The sequence below is a fragment of the Macaca fascicularis genome, chromosome 7 (genome assembly GCF_037993035.2).
Source record: "Macaca fascicularis isolate 582-1 chromosome 7, T2T-MFA8v1.1".
NCBI classification, from domain to species: domain Eukaryota; kingdom Metazoa; phylum Chordata; class Mammalia; order Primates; family Cercopithecidae; genus Macaca; species Macaca fascicularis.
This window is the reverse complement of record NC_088381.1, coordinates 128,886,089-128,903,501: the sequence shown is the minus strand read 5'-3', so window position 1 is coordinate 128,903,501 and position 17,413 is coordinate 128,886,089. Positions and strand designations below refer to the sequence as shown.

At 35.3% G+C, this 17,413-nt stretch overlaps 1 protein-coding gene across 10 annotated transcripts in view; it reads right to left on the bottom strand.

Moving 5' to 3' along the window:
* Positions 1-1,563: 1,563 nt before the first annotated feature.
* Positions 1,564-17,413, bottom strand: part of SLC38A6 (solute carrier family 38 member 6) — a 55,373-nt gene continuing 39,523 nt past the window's right edge. For 5 of the 10 annotated variants that reach the window (XM_073997482.1, XM_005561429.5, XM_073997481.1 and 2 more), the window contains 10 exons: positions 17,109-17,191; positions 16,571-16,629; positions 11,044-11,109; positions 10,752-10,805; positions 8,841-8,920; positions 8,078-8,178; positions 3,355-3,479; positions 2,051-2,195; positions 1,848-1,942; positions 1,564-1,665 (listed from right to left, as the gene is read on the bottom strand). In XM_073997482.1, coding sequence (XP_073853583.1) covers positions 1,585-1,665; positions 1,848-1,942; positions 2,051-2,195; positions 3,355-3,479; positions 8,078-8,178; positions 8,841-8,920; positions 10,752-10,805; positions 11,044-11,109; positions 16,571-16,629; positions 17,109-17,191 — 889 coding nt within the window. In that variant the 3' untranslated portion in view covers positions 1,564-1,584. Of the gene's footprint in view, positions 1,666-1,847; positions 1,943-2,050; positions 2,196-3,354; positions 3,480-8,077; positions 8,179-8,840; positions 8,921-10,751; positions 10,806-11,043; positions 11,110-14,445; positions 14,690-16,570; positions 16,630-17,108; positions 17,192-17,413 lie in introns of those variants that run through there. The other 5 variants (XM_005561428.5, XM_073997485.1, XR_012415840.1 and 2 more) reach the window with 4 other exon arrangements.

Below are 17,413 nucleotides of genomic sequence, written 5' to 3'. Positions count from 1 at the left end.
AACCCAAAACTTTAAAAACCCTGGAAGACAACCTAGGCAATACTATCCCGGACATAGGAACGGGCAAAGATTTCATGACAAAGGCACCAAGCAATCACAACAAAAGCAAAAATTAACTGACAAATGAGATCTAACTAAACTTAAGAGCTTCTGCACAGCAAAAAAAACTATCATCAGAGTAAACAGCCTACAGAATAGGAGAAAATATGTGCAAACTATACATCCAACAAAGGTCTAATATTCAGCATCTATGAGGAACTTAAACAAATTTACAAGAGAAAAACAAACAATCCCATTAAAAAGTGGGCAAAGGACATGAACAGACACTTCTCAAAAGAAGACATACATGCTGCCAACAAGAACAATAAAAAGCTCAGTATCACTGATTAGAGAAATGCAAATCCAAACCACAAGGAGATTATCATCTCATATCAGTCAGAATGGCTACTATTAAAAAGTCAAAAAATAACAGATGCTGGTAAGGTTGCGGACAAAAGGGAACACTTACACACTTTTGGTGGGAGTGTAAATTAGTTCAACAATTGTGGAAGCAGTATGATGATTTCTTGAAGAGCTAAAAGCAAAACTACCATTCATCCCAGCAATCCCATTACTGAGTATACACCACAAGAAACATAAATTATTCTACCATAAAGACACATGCACACAAATATTCACTGTAGCACTATTCACAATAGCAAAGACATGGAATCAACCTATATACCATCAATGACAGACTGGATATGGCAATGATGGACAGAAAATATGGTACATATACACCATGGAATACTATGCAACCATAAAAAAAATAAGATCATGTCTTTTGCAGGAACATGGATGGAGGTGGAGGCTTTTATCCTTAGCAAACTAACACAGGAAAAGAAAACCAAATATTGCATGTCTTCATTTATATGTGAGAGCTAAATAATAAGAACTTACGAACACAAAGAAAAAAACAACTTGGGCTTATGGGTAGAGGGTGGGAAGAGGGAGAGGAGCAGAAAAGTAACTAATGGGTACTGGGTTTAATACCTGGGTGATGAAATAATTTGTATAACAAACTCCTGTGACATAAGTTTACCTATGTAACAAACTTTCACTTGTAACCCTGAACCTAAAATAAAAGTTAAAAAAAAAAATCAGTGGTTGCTAGTCTTTGCCAAGAATGAAACCTAAGGTAAACTATGAACTTTAGTTAATAATAATAGTTAACATTGGCTCATCAAATGTAACAAACGTACCACATGAACATGAGTTAATAATAGGGGAAACTGTATGTTGGCATAAAAAGGTATATGTGAACTCTGTACTTTCTGTTCAGGATTTCTGCAAACATAAAACTACCATTAAAGATATTAATTTAAAAAACAAAAGATTGACCCAATATGTTTAAAAGCATTTCAAGTTTGTTTCTTTTTTTGATTAAAACTGCTATACTCTTACTTCCCCACACCCACTGCCATTTTGTTCTGCTTTTCTGTTAATATTTTTTATTAAAATGTTATTTTTCATCCAGGGTGTCTTCCAGAATAATTCATTCTTACATATAGAGGTATATTATTCTTTTAAGAAGTAGGAAAATATTTATTTGTTAATCCAATCAAAAATGATGAGTGCTAAACTAAAATTCCCAACCAAAATTCCAAAGATGAGCAAAACAAATGCCTGTGGAAACAAGAAAAAAGATAAAAAACACAATTAGATTATTTGTTAAGCCTCTACTCTCTGAAATAATGTATTTTATATTTTAAAATATATTGATTTTCTTGATGTATGTAAAATAATATAAACTGACAAACTATTTCTTAAAATAGAAGTCTTAAAAGAAAGAAATAAAAACAACCTACCCCGAATTTTTTCCACGAGAGAAAATCCTCTCTGCTAAGTTTAAGATAAAACAATCCTGGGAATATAAAAATCAAACATGTTGATGTACTGGCACCTTTAAATTGGAGGGAAAAAAAGAGAGGATATAGTTGGATTCAGATGTGAGGCTGGGTAACAATTTTATCAATTTTATTACGTGAACTTTTTGAAACAGAAAACTTACCAACTACACCAAATACATTTCTAATGTCAGGAACATATATTGCAAGTAAAACGATGATAATATTGAGTGCTAGAGTGATCAAAAAATGGCGAATCCACGAGAATGGAAAATTGGAGAAAAACATCATCATTACAGCTTTTCTGGCCTGTATTACAGAAAAAGAAACATATAGCAAAGAGGAAATGTCAAAGTCCAAATATTTGCTGAGAGAAACATATACAATAACCGTGATATTTTTGCCTCCTACATCATTTAGATTCCAAAAATACAGCATAAACTATTATTATAAGGTGTTTATACACATAAACTGTTTATATACTAACCCCTTCTGTGTAAGCTTCATAAAAATACCTAGCTTTAATGCTAGAAAAAATTTTCACATGCAATTTTTTTAGGTTGCATAATTTTTTTAAATTACCAATAATAAAAATATGAAAAAAACTCAAAGAATCATTTTCATTAAATTCAACAGATTAAAAAAAGACAGACAATTTATAAAAGAAAAAGAAATCATGCCATGGGAAAGAAATATCACTTACTATTTTATTTTATATTATATGTTTTACAGCCTGTAAATATGAAAATATAGTTCACTACACTTCCCACTGCTAAGGGAACAGCAGGTGGTCACATCCCCAAAAAATTTATCCAGTCCCTGCTGTAATCTTGGCACTGCAGCCCACACAGGGAGGAGGCTTGAAGGCCCAGTTCTTACAAAACTCAGCATTAGAGACTTAAGACATCCATGCAGATGCATTTATATCCAAAGCCTTTGTTCCCATTTTCTCAGAAACTCTTAAGACTCTTATGTATAGCAACCAGATGCAATGAAAATCTGTTTTGCCCCTTGAATTACAATTCTAGAGCAAATAAAATATTTTGACCAAGATTGAACTAGAATGCTTAAGCGAAAATAAATTTACAATAAACCAGAGGAGCTTATTTTTGCTGACTTGACTTTTTCCTCTTCATGCACATTTTTTTTGAAAACAGAATACAGAATTAAAGAGGGGAAAAAACCCCAAAACTTTAGAAGAACTATAGTTTCTAAATTGGAAACAATGCTGTGGGAGAACGGAAAGCTAAACTAAATCTCAAAAAGCACAAATTAGCTTAGTGGCTCACTGTTATTTTTATGCTTTCATGGGGCCATATGCAAGTATGAAGTCTTTGATCAATTACTTGACAAGTGAATAACATATACAAGACTAGATGTGATTCAAGCATTCTATTCTGCAAAGAATTAGTGTTGCCCTATTAGGAAGCGTCCATACTAGGCAACAAAACCCTTTAAGAGTACTTACAGGGAAGTGGATTAGAGGGACTGTCAAAAGCACAGCAAATAGCATGCATAACTTCACAGTCATGACAACAACATCATGTGGTAAGTATTTACTATAACCTTTTAGTAATTCTGACTCCACTTTGTCTGTAGATAAAATAATAAGGATTACATTATAAAGTACTCAGATATCAATAGTAAAAAAATTATTTTCCTTTGCACTAATGGATGGTAACAGATTTTAGATTCCCATTACCAAATCCTGGCCTTTCCCCTAGCCTATGAAACAGAGACATTAATTAAATATCTTCTTGAAACCTAACACTTTTTCTTTTAATAAAAACCAGAACAAGCAGAACCTCTAAAATTAAAATATGACAATGAATATGTATACTAAATTATCTCTTTGGAACCTTTCCATAATCTAAGGGTTTGACCATTTGTGCTGTTTGTTTATAAAGTGCTTTCACATGTGTTGTTGAATTTAGTCCCTATGATAACAATATTAACACATAGGCAGGTCCAAAGGTGTTAAATGATTTGCCTAAGATCACATAACACAAAGTGGCAGTGCCATACACCTACTTCTTTTTGGTGCTAGAGCCAGTATCTTTTCCTCAATACCACAGTGTTTTCTAGAATCTCAGAGTTTGGTGCATGTTACATTTCATCTGTGGATTCATGTTTTAGATAAAAAAGAGAAGTGTTAGGGAAATGTCTTACTTAGTAGGCCAGTGTGTGGTGGTCAGCAATAGGATTTATACATGCCAACCAAGCTTTGCTCCACAGCGTTCTTGCATTCTCACAATGTCTCCCTCACCTCAACTCAAGACAAGGGGAAAGAAGACTGAGGGTGCCAGAAACACTGGATATCAGTGTTTTGTGGGAAAGTATCAGTTTGTACTTAAAATAGAATGGTGCTTTTTAATTTGAGAGTGTTTTAGAAACGATTCTTTGAGGGAAATCAACAACCAAAGGAAACATACCTCTGTTCTCAGGGAACTTTGAGAAGAGATAAGATGAATACATATAGATATGACAGAAAGTGTGATACACACATGTAAGTGGCCAGAGAGTTCTAAACAAGAGCTATGGAGATTCTAAACTGTGATGACACAGAACATGTTCAAATCCCACCAGTTACTACTAACTTAACTTCTCTGAGTCTCTCAGTTCCTACATCTTTAAAATGGGGATGGTAATATGCTGAACTACAGGGTTACTGAGAACATTACATGAGTCAATGCGTGTATGCTGATGTTCAAAGATGTGGGGGAAGAGATTCTCTAGAAGCAAGGAGCAGCACAAACAAAAGCAAAGGGAATCTGCCTCTGAGAAAATAAGTGGTCTAGTAAGTACTAGAGTGGATAAAACAGTGTGTGGGTGATAGGGCTGGAAATACATTTAAGACCTAGTAATATAGTTCTGCATGGTGTGGCTTCAATCTGGTAGGCCACAGAAATGCAACAATGACTTACAAAGAACAGTGTATTATGATCTGAACTAAGCAGGAGTATGGATAGGAAGAAAAAGAGACCCCAAACAGGCATAACAGCTACTGTTACAATCACTGAGAGGTAAAGAGAATCTGAACTAGACTAGTGATAATGGAAACAGGAGAGAAATGAATTGTCCAAAGTATCAAAAACATACTTTACACAATGTGGGTTTTGGACTAAGTAGGAGACTAAGAAGAGCTAGGAAATCTGGATTCTATTTCCAAATCTGTGAGATACTTGTGAGTCTTTGGAGAAATATGGCAAACTATTTTATTTCCATTTTCTGAATCATAAAATGAGCTATTAACACTTCTTGCCTAACAACCTCATAGACTTTTTAAATGGCCTGGCTATTATGCAACATTTGGGCATTGGCCTGGCTCACCAGAGGAACCCTTTTCTCTTTCTTTCACAGCTGTAATCAGAGCAAGTATCATTAATCTAGGTACATTACCTATAGGTCCCTTTAATCTGACAAATTTAGAAATTAAGCTTTGGGAGCTCTGGATAAAAGGATCCAAAGCAGCTCCTGAATCTTGAAGAACTAGATTTATTACAAATTCAACATAGATGTCACATGTCCACTTTCTACTTTCCCAGGATGAAAACCCTTCTTCTGAGCCAGTCACTCTGTGTTCTTAACTGAGCCATAACATATGTGAGGGATAGAGTACTGCATGCTTCCCCGGATTCAGACAAATCTCTACAAATCTCAGAAAGGGCCTAATGGTGCTCTGCAAGTTATATATGCCATTGAAGTCAGGAGGTGGGCCTGTTTAATACACATTGTCAAACAGGGTATTAAGTTTACAAAGATTATCACAAAGTAGCAGAAAGAACACTGGATTAGTATTCAGGACACCTGCCTTTAATTCTGTGACAGGTCACTTTGCTTCTCTGGGCTTTAGTTGCTCATCTATAAAACGAATTAGAAGCCTACAGTTCAGGCTAGCCCTTATGATAAGATCTCAGGTTCCATCAGCAATTTCTTCCTATGACACAAAGCTCCTGTTATGAAAGATATGATCAAAGGCTTTTCTTGGTTATGATTCACAATCCAAGAGCAAATCAATATCTGCCTCTTCTGTCTTTGGAGAATAACTTACTTTTGTATCATTTATTCTTTCTATCTATCTATCTATCTATCTATCTATCTATCTATCTATCTATCTATCTCTATTCATCCACCCATTTATCTGCCTACCTACCTACCATGTGATTTTCTTAGATGTGTATTTCTCCATTATATAAAATTTGCATACTCTGAAGAATTTGCATTGGTGGAGAAGGGATTAAATCAGAGACAACATAATGGCTTTACTTGATAACTAAGCAAATCCTTGTCTAGGAAACATGCCATCTACATGATGAAAACCTTTAGCCTTTGTGTTCAAGCAACAATGTTAGATAGATAGATTACACGTAGATACATACATAGATGGATGCCTACAGCTTAAGTGAGTCATATTTTTCCTAAAAGATCGATCACCTTAACAAAAACTTGGAATAAAGGAAATCTGGCTTCTACAGCACAGTTTCTGAGGAGACAGCACAGCAATAAAGGCACTGGCTTTGGAGAGAGACAAAACTAGATTCAAATCCCAATTCCACTATTAATTGGCTTCAAGTATCTGGTCTAATTACTCAACCTAAATGAACCTACACTTAGCTTGCAGAGTTGTTATAAGGATTAAGTTAGGCAGTATATATAAAATACATGCCACTTGCTTAAATGTTAGCTCAATAAAGGTATTAGCTTCCATCCCTACTCCACATCTCTTTCAATTTAATACAGCTACAATTTTTTTTTTTTTTTTTTTTTTTTTTTTGAGACAGAGTCTCACGCTGTTGCCCAGGCTGGAGTGCAGTGGCGCGATCTCGGCTCACTGCAAGCTCCGCCTCCTGGGTTCACGCCATTCTCCTGCCTCAGCCTCCTGAGTAGCTAGGACTACAGGTGCCCGCCACCACGCCCGGCTAATTTTTTGTATTTTTAGTAGAGACGGGGTTTCACTGTGGTCTCGATCTCCTGACCTTGTGATCCGCCCGCCTCGGCCTCCCAAAGTGCTGGGATTACAGGCTTGAGCCACCGCGCCCGGCCATACAGCTACAATTTAATACAGCTTCTAAGCACCTAATGGTGATTCATGTAACAATTTCTCAGCCAGCCTGGATATTGGCAAGCCATCTGAGGTTTCTTCTAGATAGTTATATTTATCCATAAGGAGAAGAAGGAGGTCAGTTTTTTGGGACTTTTTCTCATTGCTGAGGATCCCTAAATATAACAGTGTTTGTGCCAGGTGGCAATTTTAATAAAAGAAATATATAGCTATTCCACTATAAAAAACATATTTGGATCCCAAGAGACCCTGTTATAGTATCTTATTGACACAGAAAAGTCTTATTGAGTTCAAGTCTGTATAAAAACTAACAAACCCAACATCTAAAAATAAAGTTTATATATTTAAGTAATTTTGTTTTATTAATGATGAGCAGAAAAGCTTGACAATCTGTTTTAACTTTCTTCGTAGTGTCTCTAGCAGGCACCATGCTCACATTGGAAATAATGCTTTTCCTGATGGTGTACACAGAAGTTTACTTTTTCTTGAGGTTCTTATCAGAAGAGGAAAAAAAAATCAACATACAAAGCAGACTGTTTTTGCAAAAGAAATAAAACACAATTTTATTTTTGTTGCATAAATTTAAAAGAACCTGTAAAAATAATTAAGGAGAAAGGTCATAGTGTATCATAGAATGCACATCTGCTGAATCCTGTGATAATTAGGTCTGAAGGCAGAGATGTCTGACATCTAAGTATACAGCTAGAGCCCAGTGTAAAACCCTTTCCTTTCTCAACTTGTTCTTTTGCAATTAAGATGACTGACTCACCCAACCCCCACATTTCTGAATTAGACTAATATATTGAATTCAAAATTTAAGAAAAACAGAATCATTAAAATTGCACATTTTTTCTTATAGGAAGAATCAATGTCCCTAAGCCTGACGTTTTACTTAAGTGTTTAAGAAAATTTTCATCTAAGAAGTCATTAATCTTAAACCTGAACTACCTTTCTAAAAGAAAGATAATCCAATTGTTTAGGCCTCAAGAACTACCACAGTTCTGCATTGTAATTTGGTGACCTGAACAAATTAACTTAGTAATAAAAGGCATCAGTAAAGTCTATACATTGGCGTGAGGCCATCTATGTAACTATTATTTTGTCATCTATAATTTTAAAATGTACTTACCATAAAAAGTGAGGTAGCCAAAGAGTGCAGATATAAAATAAATGAGAAAACTTAAAGCAACTGCTGTATTGGTAACATTCTGCATTCTTTTCTTTGAAGGACTAAAAGACAAAAATGGCAAAGGTAGAATAAGTGATCTGAATTATACGTAAAGAAGTAAGTATGTCCTAAGCTGGTCGAGAGAATTCCTCATTCAAGAACAACTTCATCAATAACTACACACTAGAATTCCTCATTTGAAATTAGTACACATAAATTATGCTTCTTTTTTTTTTTTTTTTTGAGACAGAGTCTCACTCTGTCGCCCAGGCTGGAATACAGTAGTGTGATCTTGGCTCACTGTAACCTCCACCTCCTGGGTTCAAGCAATTCTCCTGCCTCAGCCTCACGAGTAGCTGGGATTACAGGTGCCTGCCACCACATCCGGCTAATTTTTTTGTATTTTTAGAAATACAAAATAGAGTAGAGACGGGGTTTCACCATGTTAGCCAGGCTGGTCTTGAACTCCTGACCTCAGGTGATCCACCTGCCTCGGCCTCCCAAAGTGCTTGGATTACAGGTGTGAGCCAGTCTCAAAGATTACACTTGTAGGAAACATTCTCACCTTGAACAGAACTAACTCTAGTTTGTTTTGTTTTAAACTAACACTTAGGATCCACTGATGAGAGGAAAGGATTAATAAAAGAGAATGTCATTCAATCTGAAAGCCCTAGAGGTAAAAAGAAACACAATATATTTAAAATATTCCAGGATTCTACAGTACCTTTGAAGTTCACAGTATATGGGCAATATTGAGGTATGGCAGAGAAATGAAAAAGCCATGGTTGGTAAGGCATATGCACTCTGAAAAAAATTTTAAAAAGACAAAATTATTAAATGTCGCTCTATTGAAGCCATTATTTCATTTGACAAAAAACTCAGTTCTTTAAAAAATCAATTTGATTACATTTATTTCATCTTTAATGAGTCTTCTCTTTATAAAATAAGAATTTTTTAAAAGAGAAAACACTTGTGATCACCAGCAAATATTTTATTTGAAGTAGGCTTGCCTGTACTAGCTAGAATATTTTTTGTTTGGTTTCCCATACCATGTTGCTTTTACTACAATCACTACTTTTACATTATCTGGATAAGATTTTTAAAATTACATAAGATAAATAATATTTAAATGAGATAAAATAACATTTTAGAAATGTTCTTTTTAAATTCTCAGTCTTCTAAATGTATGCACCATTTAAACGTATCTTTTTACTCTAAGCAGAACTAATAGTTAATACTCTTGAACCTGCTTCCATGAACTTAATCCAAGGGAATACCGAAAATATTAATCACATTTTAATATTGCCAGCATCTTTGATTAGGATCTATTTCAATGGGAATGAATATCATTTATTCTAGACCTACAAACTCTTAAGAGATCCAATGTAATATACAAGTATAAGGTTTTGTTTTTATTATTAGAATACTTAAGAGTCAGAGTAAAGCAAAAGAAGTTACCATTTAAGTGAAAATACCATCTTTACCAAATAGATGATGGTGATCTATTTTTTCATTTCTGCTCTAAAAAAATTTCCACTTAACTAACTTTAGGCTCTTAAACAAAAGAAATTCCAGAAATGAAGACCTATCTTGGGACATAATGCCTAGAGTCTTAAAATATCTGAAGGGGTTTAGGAGAGAGGAAGTTGTAGTGTTTCCTGAGGCTGGACTAGGAAAATGAGAGTTTAATTCACAAATTCTCTATTTCATATATTGCTCAATTTCCTGGCTTGTCAATTATCCTACCTAGATCTTTAAGGCACCTGGAGGTCTTTACCATGTAAAAGATTTGGTAATCTCCCTTTTGGACCAGAGAGATATTTCTCATTTAAAAACTAAAGATAAAAAGGAAAATTCTGCATGGTGAAGTAACCACACCAACATTCTACAGTAATAGAGTTGTACATGAGCAGGGGGGATTCTAGCATGTGGGACCTATACAAAATAGCATTTCAGCAGAGTCAGAAAGTATAGACGAAGAGGCTTGCAGCAACAGGGAAGACTTTGAGCTCTTCTAGAGTGGTAAAGCAGAGACCATCCATGTCACAGTTCTTGTCTCCTCTGCTGATGCTTAGGGGCTCTTACAGGCATTTCCAGTATCCTACAGCTCTTAGAGAAGGCAAAGGGACTTGGTCTCCTAGTCTCTACTCCTGGCATCGTAAATTTCAACTTTGGAATGTTGGCCAGAAGATATATTGGCAGTGCTCAATCCCTAGTCCAATGATGAGGCTGTTTAGCTACAGACCAAGGTTCTACTCACAGGGGAAGAGTTTTTGATATAATTGGCTATTTAGCTTTACAAGTCCAGAGGGCAACAGGAAGTCTGTATACACAGAGGACCTTATTGGCCAGACCAGACATTCGGTAAATCTGTTCTTTTAGGCAGAGGCCCATTTACAACAGGCTCCATTTAAAGGCATGCCAGGGGGGAAAAAAAAAAAAAAAGGTGGCTGTTTCATAATAGGCCACCCTGTGTTAAATAATAGTATTCTTCTGGTAGGCAATCCTATACTTAGCACTTTCATGAAAATTAATTAGTTACAGGTACAAAGACCTAAGAGACCCTGTTACACAAACCTCTTAAAACTTGAAATGTGAAAAATCAACTAAAAGTATCTGTTAATAACTTACACACCTCTTTGGAGAAATGAAAGAGTTTTGGCTTACAATCATCTGTAGCATTTGAAATCTGTTTAAGAGTATTGAGGGGAAAAAGAGAAACCAACAGCCATTAAATTTCAGAATATATCAATAAAAATGATGAATTTATTATTACGAGGCTTTCAAATCAAAGTATTTCAAAACAAAGTTCTAAAATGCAATATAGCCATTACTTTTTCATTAATCAGAAAAGAATCATTAGTCTTTCTTTTCTTTTTAGTTTAAAATAAAAAGGAAGAAACTGAAAAGAAAATATCAGCTATTACCTGGAAGCATTTCTCTACATAATTTAATGTCAGAGGACAAGGGATGGACCATTTTTTAATTACTACCTAAAAAAGTAAACAGAATCAGCACTCAGATCATTTCTTATAAAACGAGTAAGAAACTGAATTTAAATAGGTCAGTATCATTTCAATTAATCTCATGCCATATCAAATCAGATGCTAATAGAAGACTCTCTGCTTCTGTGACTTTTCCTGGTTAGAATGGGGTCAACATTTAACAAGGTCACCTGTGGCAGGGAGGGGGTTGGAGACTGCAGGGTGTTAAGTAGAGATCTCCCCCATTAAAGACTAAGGGTACTCTTGTGTCAACTTTCAAAATTCCAACATCATCAAGGCATTTTTTTTTAAGTGCAACTAAAAATAGGAACATGATGTTTTCAGTGACTGTCATACAGGAATATGGTTATTTGTGGAGCAGGTATTAGTGAATAGAGAAACATTTAATAGCAGTTTATGGAAAGGCCACAGGAAGAAATAAGTAGAGACGTTATACACAGGAGGAGCTCAGGGATTTCTGATGTACGCATTAAGTGCTGCCCCTCCTTACTTTTACAGATTTGAATTATTTTTGGCGAATGTGGAGAAAGCTGGCTGGAATAAGAGCATATAGCTAGGGAACTCCAGCTGGTAAAAATAAATTTAAAAAAAAAAAAAAAACATTAAAAGAAATCCAGAGGGATGCTGTTTCCCAGAATTAATCAATGAAAATGTTTCACGTTTTTACTCTTAATTGTGGCCATCTTGTTATTAGACCTATAGCTGTGGCTCTGTCAATATTACCATTGTTGCTGTTGTTTCAGGGCACATAATTACTCTGTAAATGTTTGCTCCAGGCTGAATCCCAGTGCACAAAGGGACAAGAAAGAATAAAGTATTTGTCCTTTGTAGGAGACCAATACGTAAACACTATTTCTATTCCTACTTTGTATTTACCTAGTTTTGGATTTTGACTAATTTAATCAAAATTTTACACACTGACAAAACAAATATAAGGCAAACACATACTTTTAGGATTAAGTTAAGGAGTGAACTAAAGAATCACTTTTAATTAAAAACCTCACCAAGAAAAAAATTACTGTATAAGGATAAACTAGACAAGTTGCTTTGACATTTCTAGGTAAGTTGCAATATGACATAAAATGAAACAGTCAACTTACCAAAAGAAAATAACAAAATCAAAAGCAATAATCTCACCATCATTATCTTGATAGGTTTTCCAAAAAAAAAAAAAAGGATGAGGATGGGGTGAGGGTGAAACTGCTCCAAATTCAGTTTCTTTTCTTGTTTTTTTAAGACAGGGTCTCACTCTGTCACCCAGTCTGGAGTGCAGTAACAGAATCTCAGCTCACTGCAACCTCCACCTCCCAGGCTCAAACCATCCTCCCACCACAGCCTCTTGAGTAGCTGGGATTACAGGTGCGTGGCCATCATACCCAGCTAATTTTTGTGTTTTTTGTAGAGACGAGAGTTTGCCATGTTGCCCAGGCTGGTCTCGAACTCCTGGGCTCAAGTGATCTGCCTGTCCCAGGCTCCCAAAGTGCTGGGATTACAGGTGTGAGCCACACTGCACTGGCCCAAATTCAGTTTCTTACATTTTCACCTTACTAACAATGGTAGTGTTGGCAGAAAAAAACATTTACTGAGCACTTGCTGTGCACCATGTACCTTGATAAATTCTGTATGTGAGCTGCCTCATTTATCAGTTGTTATTTCTTAAGCTTTCAAATCAAAATATTTCAAAGCAATGCTCCAAAATGCAATATTATCATTAATTTTTATTAATTAGAAAAAAATAAGTAGTAGCCTGATTTTATATTAATAGTTTAGTTACTACAGCTAATTTCTCTGCAAAGATCCATCCCAACTCCAAGCCTGCATGGTGGTATGGGGTGGATAGAGATGATGTTCCCCAAAGCAGAAGTACAGAACAGGAGTGAAATGAGACCCAACAACAAAGAGGAAAGATTAACAGGAAGTCCTTGCTCAGGTTGGTAAGAAGATGTCTTGGGGTTGGAATGACAAAGCAAAAAGGAGATTAAGTATTAAAAATATTTGTTCACTTGCACAAAAGGCCTCCCTTCCTGCTCTCTGCTCTAAGCCCTTTGCATCTTTTGTGGCTCAACTCAAGTTGTATTTCCTTTAAAATCCTCCTTTACTCTAGCTCTCAGTGAGCCTTCTCTTCTCTCAACTCTTGAGACTCTTATTCTGAAGCAAATATATCAATACTTAATTATATATTGCACACATTGTTCTCTATGTTTGAAAAGAAATTTATCTCCCCTACTAGACTGACAGATCCTTAAGACTAATGTCCAGGTTAAATTTCCACACCCTAAAATGTCTAACATAGTGTTCAGTAGAAGGAAAGCTTCTGACTAAAATCCATTTAAATAATTCTCTATTTCAGGCCAGTGCAGTGGCTCACACCTATAATCTCAGCACTTTGGGAGGCCAAGGTGGGAGGATCGCTTGAACACAGGAGTTAAAGACTAGCCTGGGCAACATAATGAGACTCTGTCTCTACAAACATTAAAAAAAAAATTATCTGACCGGGCACGGTGGCTCACGTCTGTAATTCCAGCACTTTGGGAGGCGAGGCGGGCAGATCACGATGTCAGGAGATCAAGACCATCCTGGCTAACATGATGAAACCCCATCTCTACTAAAAATACAAAAAATTAGCCGGGCATGGTAGCGGGTGCCTGTAGTCCCAGCTACTCGGGAGGCTGAGGCAGGAGAATGGCGTGAACCCAGGAGGCGGAGCTTGCAGTGAGCCGAGATGGCGCCACTGCACTCCAGCCTGGGTGACAGAGCGAGACTCCGTCTCAAAAAAAAAAAAAAAAGAAATTATACAGGCGTGGTGGCATGCGGCTGTCGTTCTAGCTACTCAGAAAGCTGATGCAGGGGAATCACTTAAGCCCAGGAGTTTGAGGCTGCAGTGAGCTATGATCATGCCACTGCACTCCAGTCTGGGTGACTGGAGAGAGAGATTCTGTCTCTTAAAAAAAAGTTGTCTAATTGGATTACTGACCTATTAAAACGTTGCTTAGAATACTAATCTGCACTAAATATAGAACTTTTAGAACGAATGGTAATTCGTTTGTGTTCTAAAATACACCAAAAAAAAGTAAATTTACCAAAAAAGGTAAATCCATCTTGTTGGTATCATTCTGAGACACTGATAAAATTTATTTTTAAAATTGTAAAATATTTTAGAGTGGGCAAAAATTTAGGTTAAATTTTTTAAATGAAAATCAGATCTGGGAGAACAGATAAAATATAGGTTTTAATTTATATTATTCAAAGAATATAAGAAAATAATAGTTTCTGAACTGATTTTTTAAAAATGGGATATAAATACTATACATATTTACAAACACATATTGACAAAAATAATAAATGAAAAATTGGTATCCTTCCAAAATTCTGGGTTAGTATACATACGTTTCCTTTTCCTAACCACTATGTATTTTAAAAGCTAACATTCAGAGAATCTAAAATAAACATGGCGGCTGGGCATGGTGGCTCACATCTGTAATTCCAGCACTTTGGGAGGCCGAGGTGGGTGGATCACTTGAGGTCCGGAGTTCAAGACTTGCCTGGCCAACGTGGTGAAACCCCATCTCTAGTAAAAAAAAAAAAAAAAAAAAAAAAATTAGCATGCACCTGAAATCCCAGCTATTTGGGAGGCTGAGTCAGGAGAATTGCCTGAACCCGGGAGGTGGAAGTTGCAGTGAACTGAGATTGTGCCACTGTACTCCACCCTGGGCAACAGAGGAAAACTCTGTCTCTAAATAAATAAATAATAAAATAAACATGCCAATTAAAAAGAGCATTTAAAAAAGCATACAGAGTGTTCTTCATTGCCCCACTGTAGATTAAATTTAAACTGTGCTCACAGGTAAAAATCTGAGCAGATGGTTTATAAGGCATTACAATAAATGTAGAATATGGGTATTATTTCCATATGACTGCTACAGTAGAAATCTGCATTGAATTAAAGAGTATCTGTCATGACAGAAACAAAACTGCAGTAGACATATCATATCAATACATTTAATCTGCTTTAAGCTATTAGCTATGAAAACTAAATTACTCCTACCTATGCAATGATTGCATTGTCAATTATCTGTGAGAGAAAAATTCAGTATGTTATCTACACTGATTCTCTTTAATATCCATACATTCATTTGCATATGCAGGCCACTTCTAACCACACTTCTCCACAATCAAATTATGATGGAAATATTTAGTTTTTTTCTTTTTCAGTATGGAGCCTACAAAGTGTATGTTCAATTTACTTATTTGTAAGATATAAGTCAGACAACTGGGGAGAGAAGAGGAGGAATGATTTTAATGTTGTTAAATTCAACAAATGATTAAATGCAAACATTGTTAAATGTTTTTAGTTTTAAGAGCATTCAATAGAGGATAAATGCTTATATACACTAAAATCAGAGTCACTTCCACTTTGTTTAAATAATTTAAAGTTATTTTATCCCTGTGTCTCAGAAGATAGCTTAGCCTAAGTTAAATGCACCCTGGGTTGTTTTGACAGCTTTGAAATCTGGCTCTATAATATGGCTTAACTACTGATGTGCTGCCCTGGTCTTACATATGGCTGTTTTCTTTCATGCATTTTCAAAAACAAGAAAGAGTTGAACCAAGCTCATGAAAAGCTCATTTGGACATGTATATTCTTGGAACGTTAAAAATGTTTAATTCTACTTAAGGTTTGACACTTAGATACTGATTATGGAATAAACTGCTATACAAAGAAAAAAGACTTAAAAATTTTCACACAAAGGTACTATCTTTAGAATGTTAAGATGTTTTAGAAGAATTCGAAGGAAATAAATTTAAATTCTTTTATCTTTATATTATTTTATAATATCAAAATAAGCTAAATTTGTCATCTGATAATTTTATATAATAAAAATGAGCTTATTAAAACATAAGGAATATATCCCACATGTGAAGAAAAATATTAATTTGTAGCAGTGTTTTTATGAGAATTTATCTATGCTGAATAAACCAGACAAAATAGGAGATTCAGGCAACCCAGTTCTTACTAGATCTCCTCAGTGTAGCCCCAGAAGCTCTGTTTATTTCATTAATGGAATAAAGTTTCAAGATTAAGATGACTAGTCTCAAATAGATTTTACAGATTAGAACCAGACTGATTCTTCATACAATATGGTACAGGAATAAATTTATACACCTACACAAAGAATTACACTCCATCTAAGATTTTAACAGAATTGCCATGCTCTCCTCTCTAGTTAACCACAAGAAATGCTGAATTTCAAATGCTGTTCTACCTAAGCCTTTTCAAAATAGATACAATGAAGGAAATAATTTAATGGAACAAAAGTGCTTTTAATAACACAATGAAATAAAATGAGATACCCTTCCCAACGCAAAACAGTTAAAAGTAAGAAAGACATTAACACAATGAGTCCAATTTTAGTGAGGAGATAAGCAATGTATTATATTTTAAACTTACCACAAGAGCAAAGAACATCATAAAGAAAAATGATAAACTACTTGTGTAGCCAAGAAAGCCTGTAAAGTAACAGTAAAATAAAAAGCAATTTATAAGGAAAGTGATTTTAACATACAACTAAAACTATACATCTTAGGCATGTTTTCTATTACAGTGGTTGGTATCTGGGGCTTAGAGCTCAGAATAACAACATTCCAACTATCTGTCACAGATCATTTATGTAGCTCTGTACAGCAGAATTGGAACTGGCTTACCACTAATGGTACACTGTAAGGAAAGGCTGTTCTTTAATGTTCCGCCGTAAAGATTTTATTTTAGTGGGGCAGACAAAATACTACTGCAAACCAAGTAATAGGTTAACTAGGCAGGGCTGAAGGCTGAACAACCTAAAATAAGGCCAAGTTTAAAATTATTCACAACCACCATGCTTCTGCCAAAAATGTGGTACTGTGAAATTTGAAAGCCCCTTAATATTTCTCTCTCTTTCCCTCCCTTCTTTCCTTTCTCTAAACAAATAATGTGCTCTATAAAGACTTACCTATTTTGGGAAGAAGTGCAAGAGGGAACACGATGCCAACACATATGATTATTAGCAGTGTTTGTCCATCAAGATACCAATATCTATTAAAAAAAAAAAAGTTCACTTTAGGCACGGGACTCCACTGTTTGTTCTGACACACACACATACACACACACACACACACACACACACAGAGTTATAACCATTAAAACCAGCCATTAGGAAAAGCCCACCTCCTTTCATTAAAATGTTCTTGTGGGATCCCATTATTCTTATTAATGAATTTACATTTAGAAATGCATAAAAACAAAGAGACACCATTT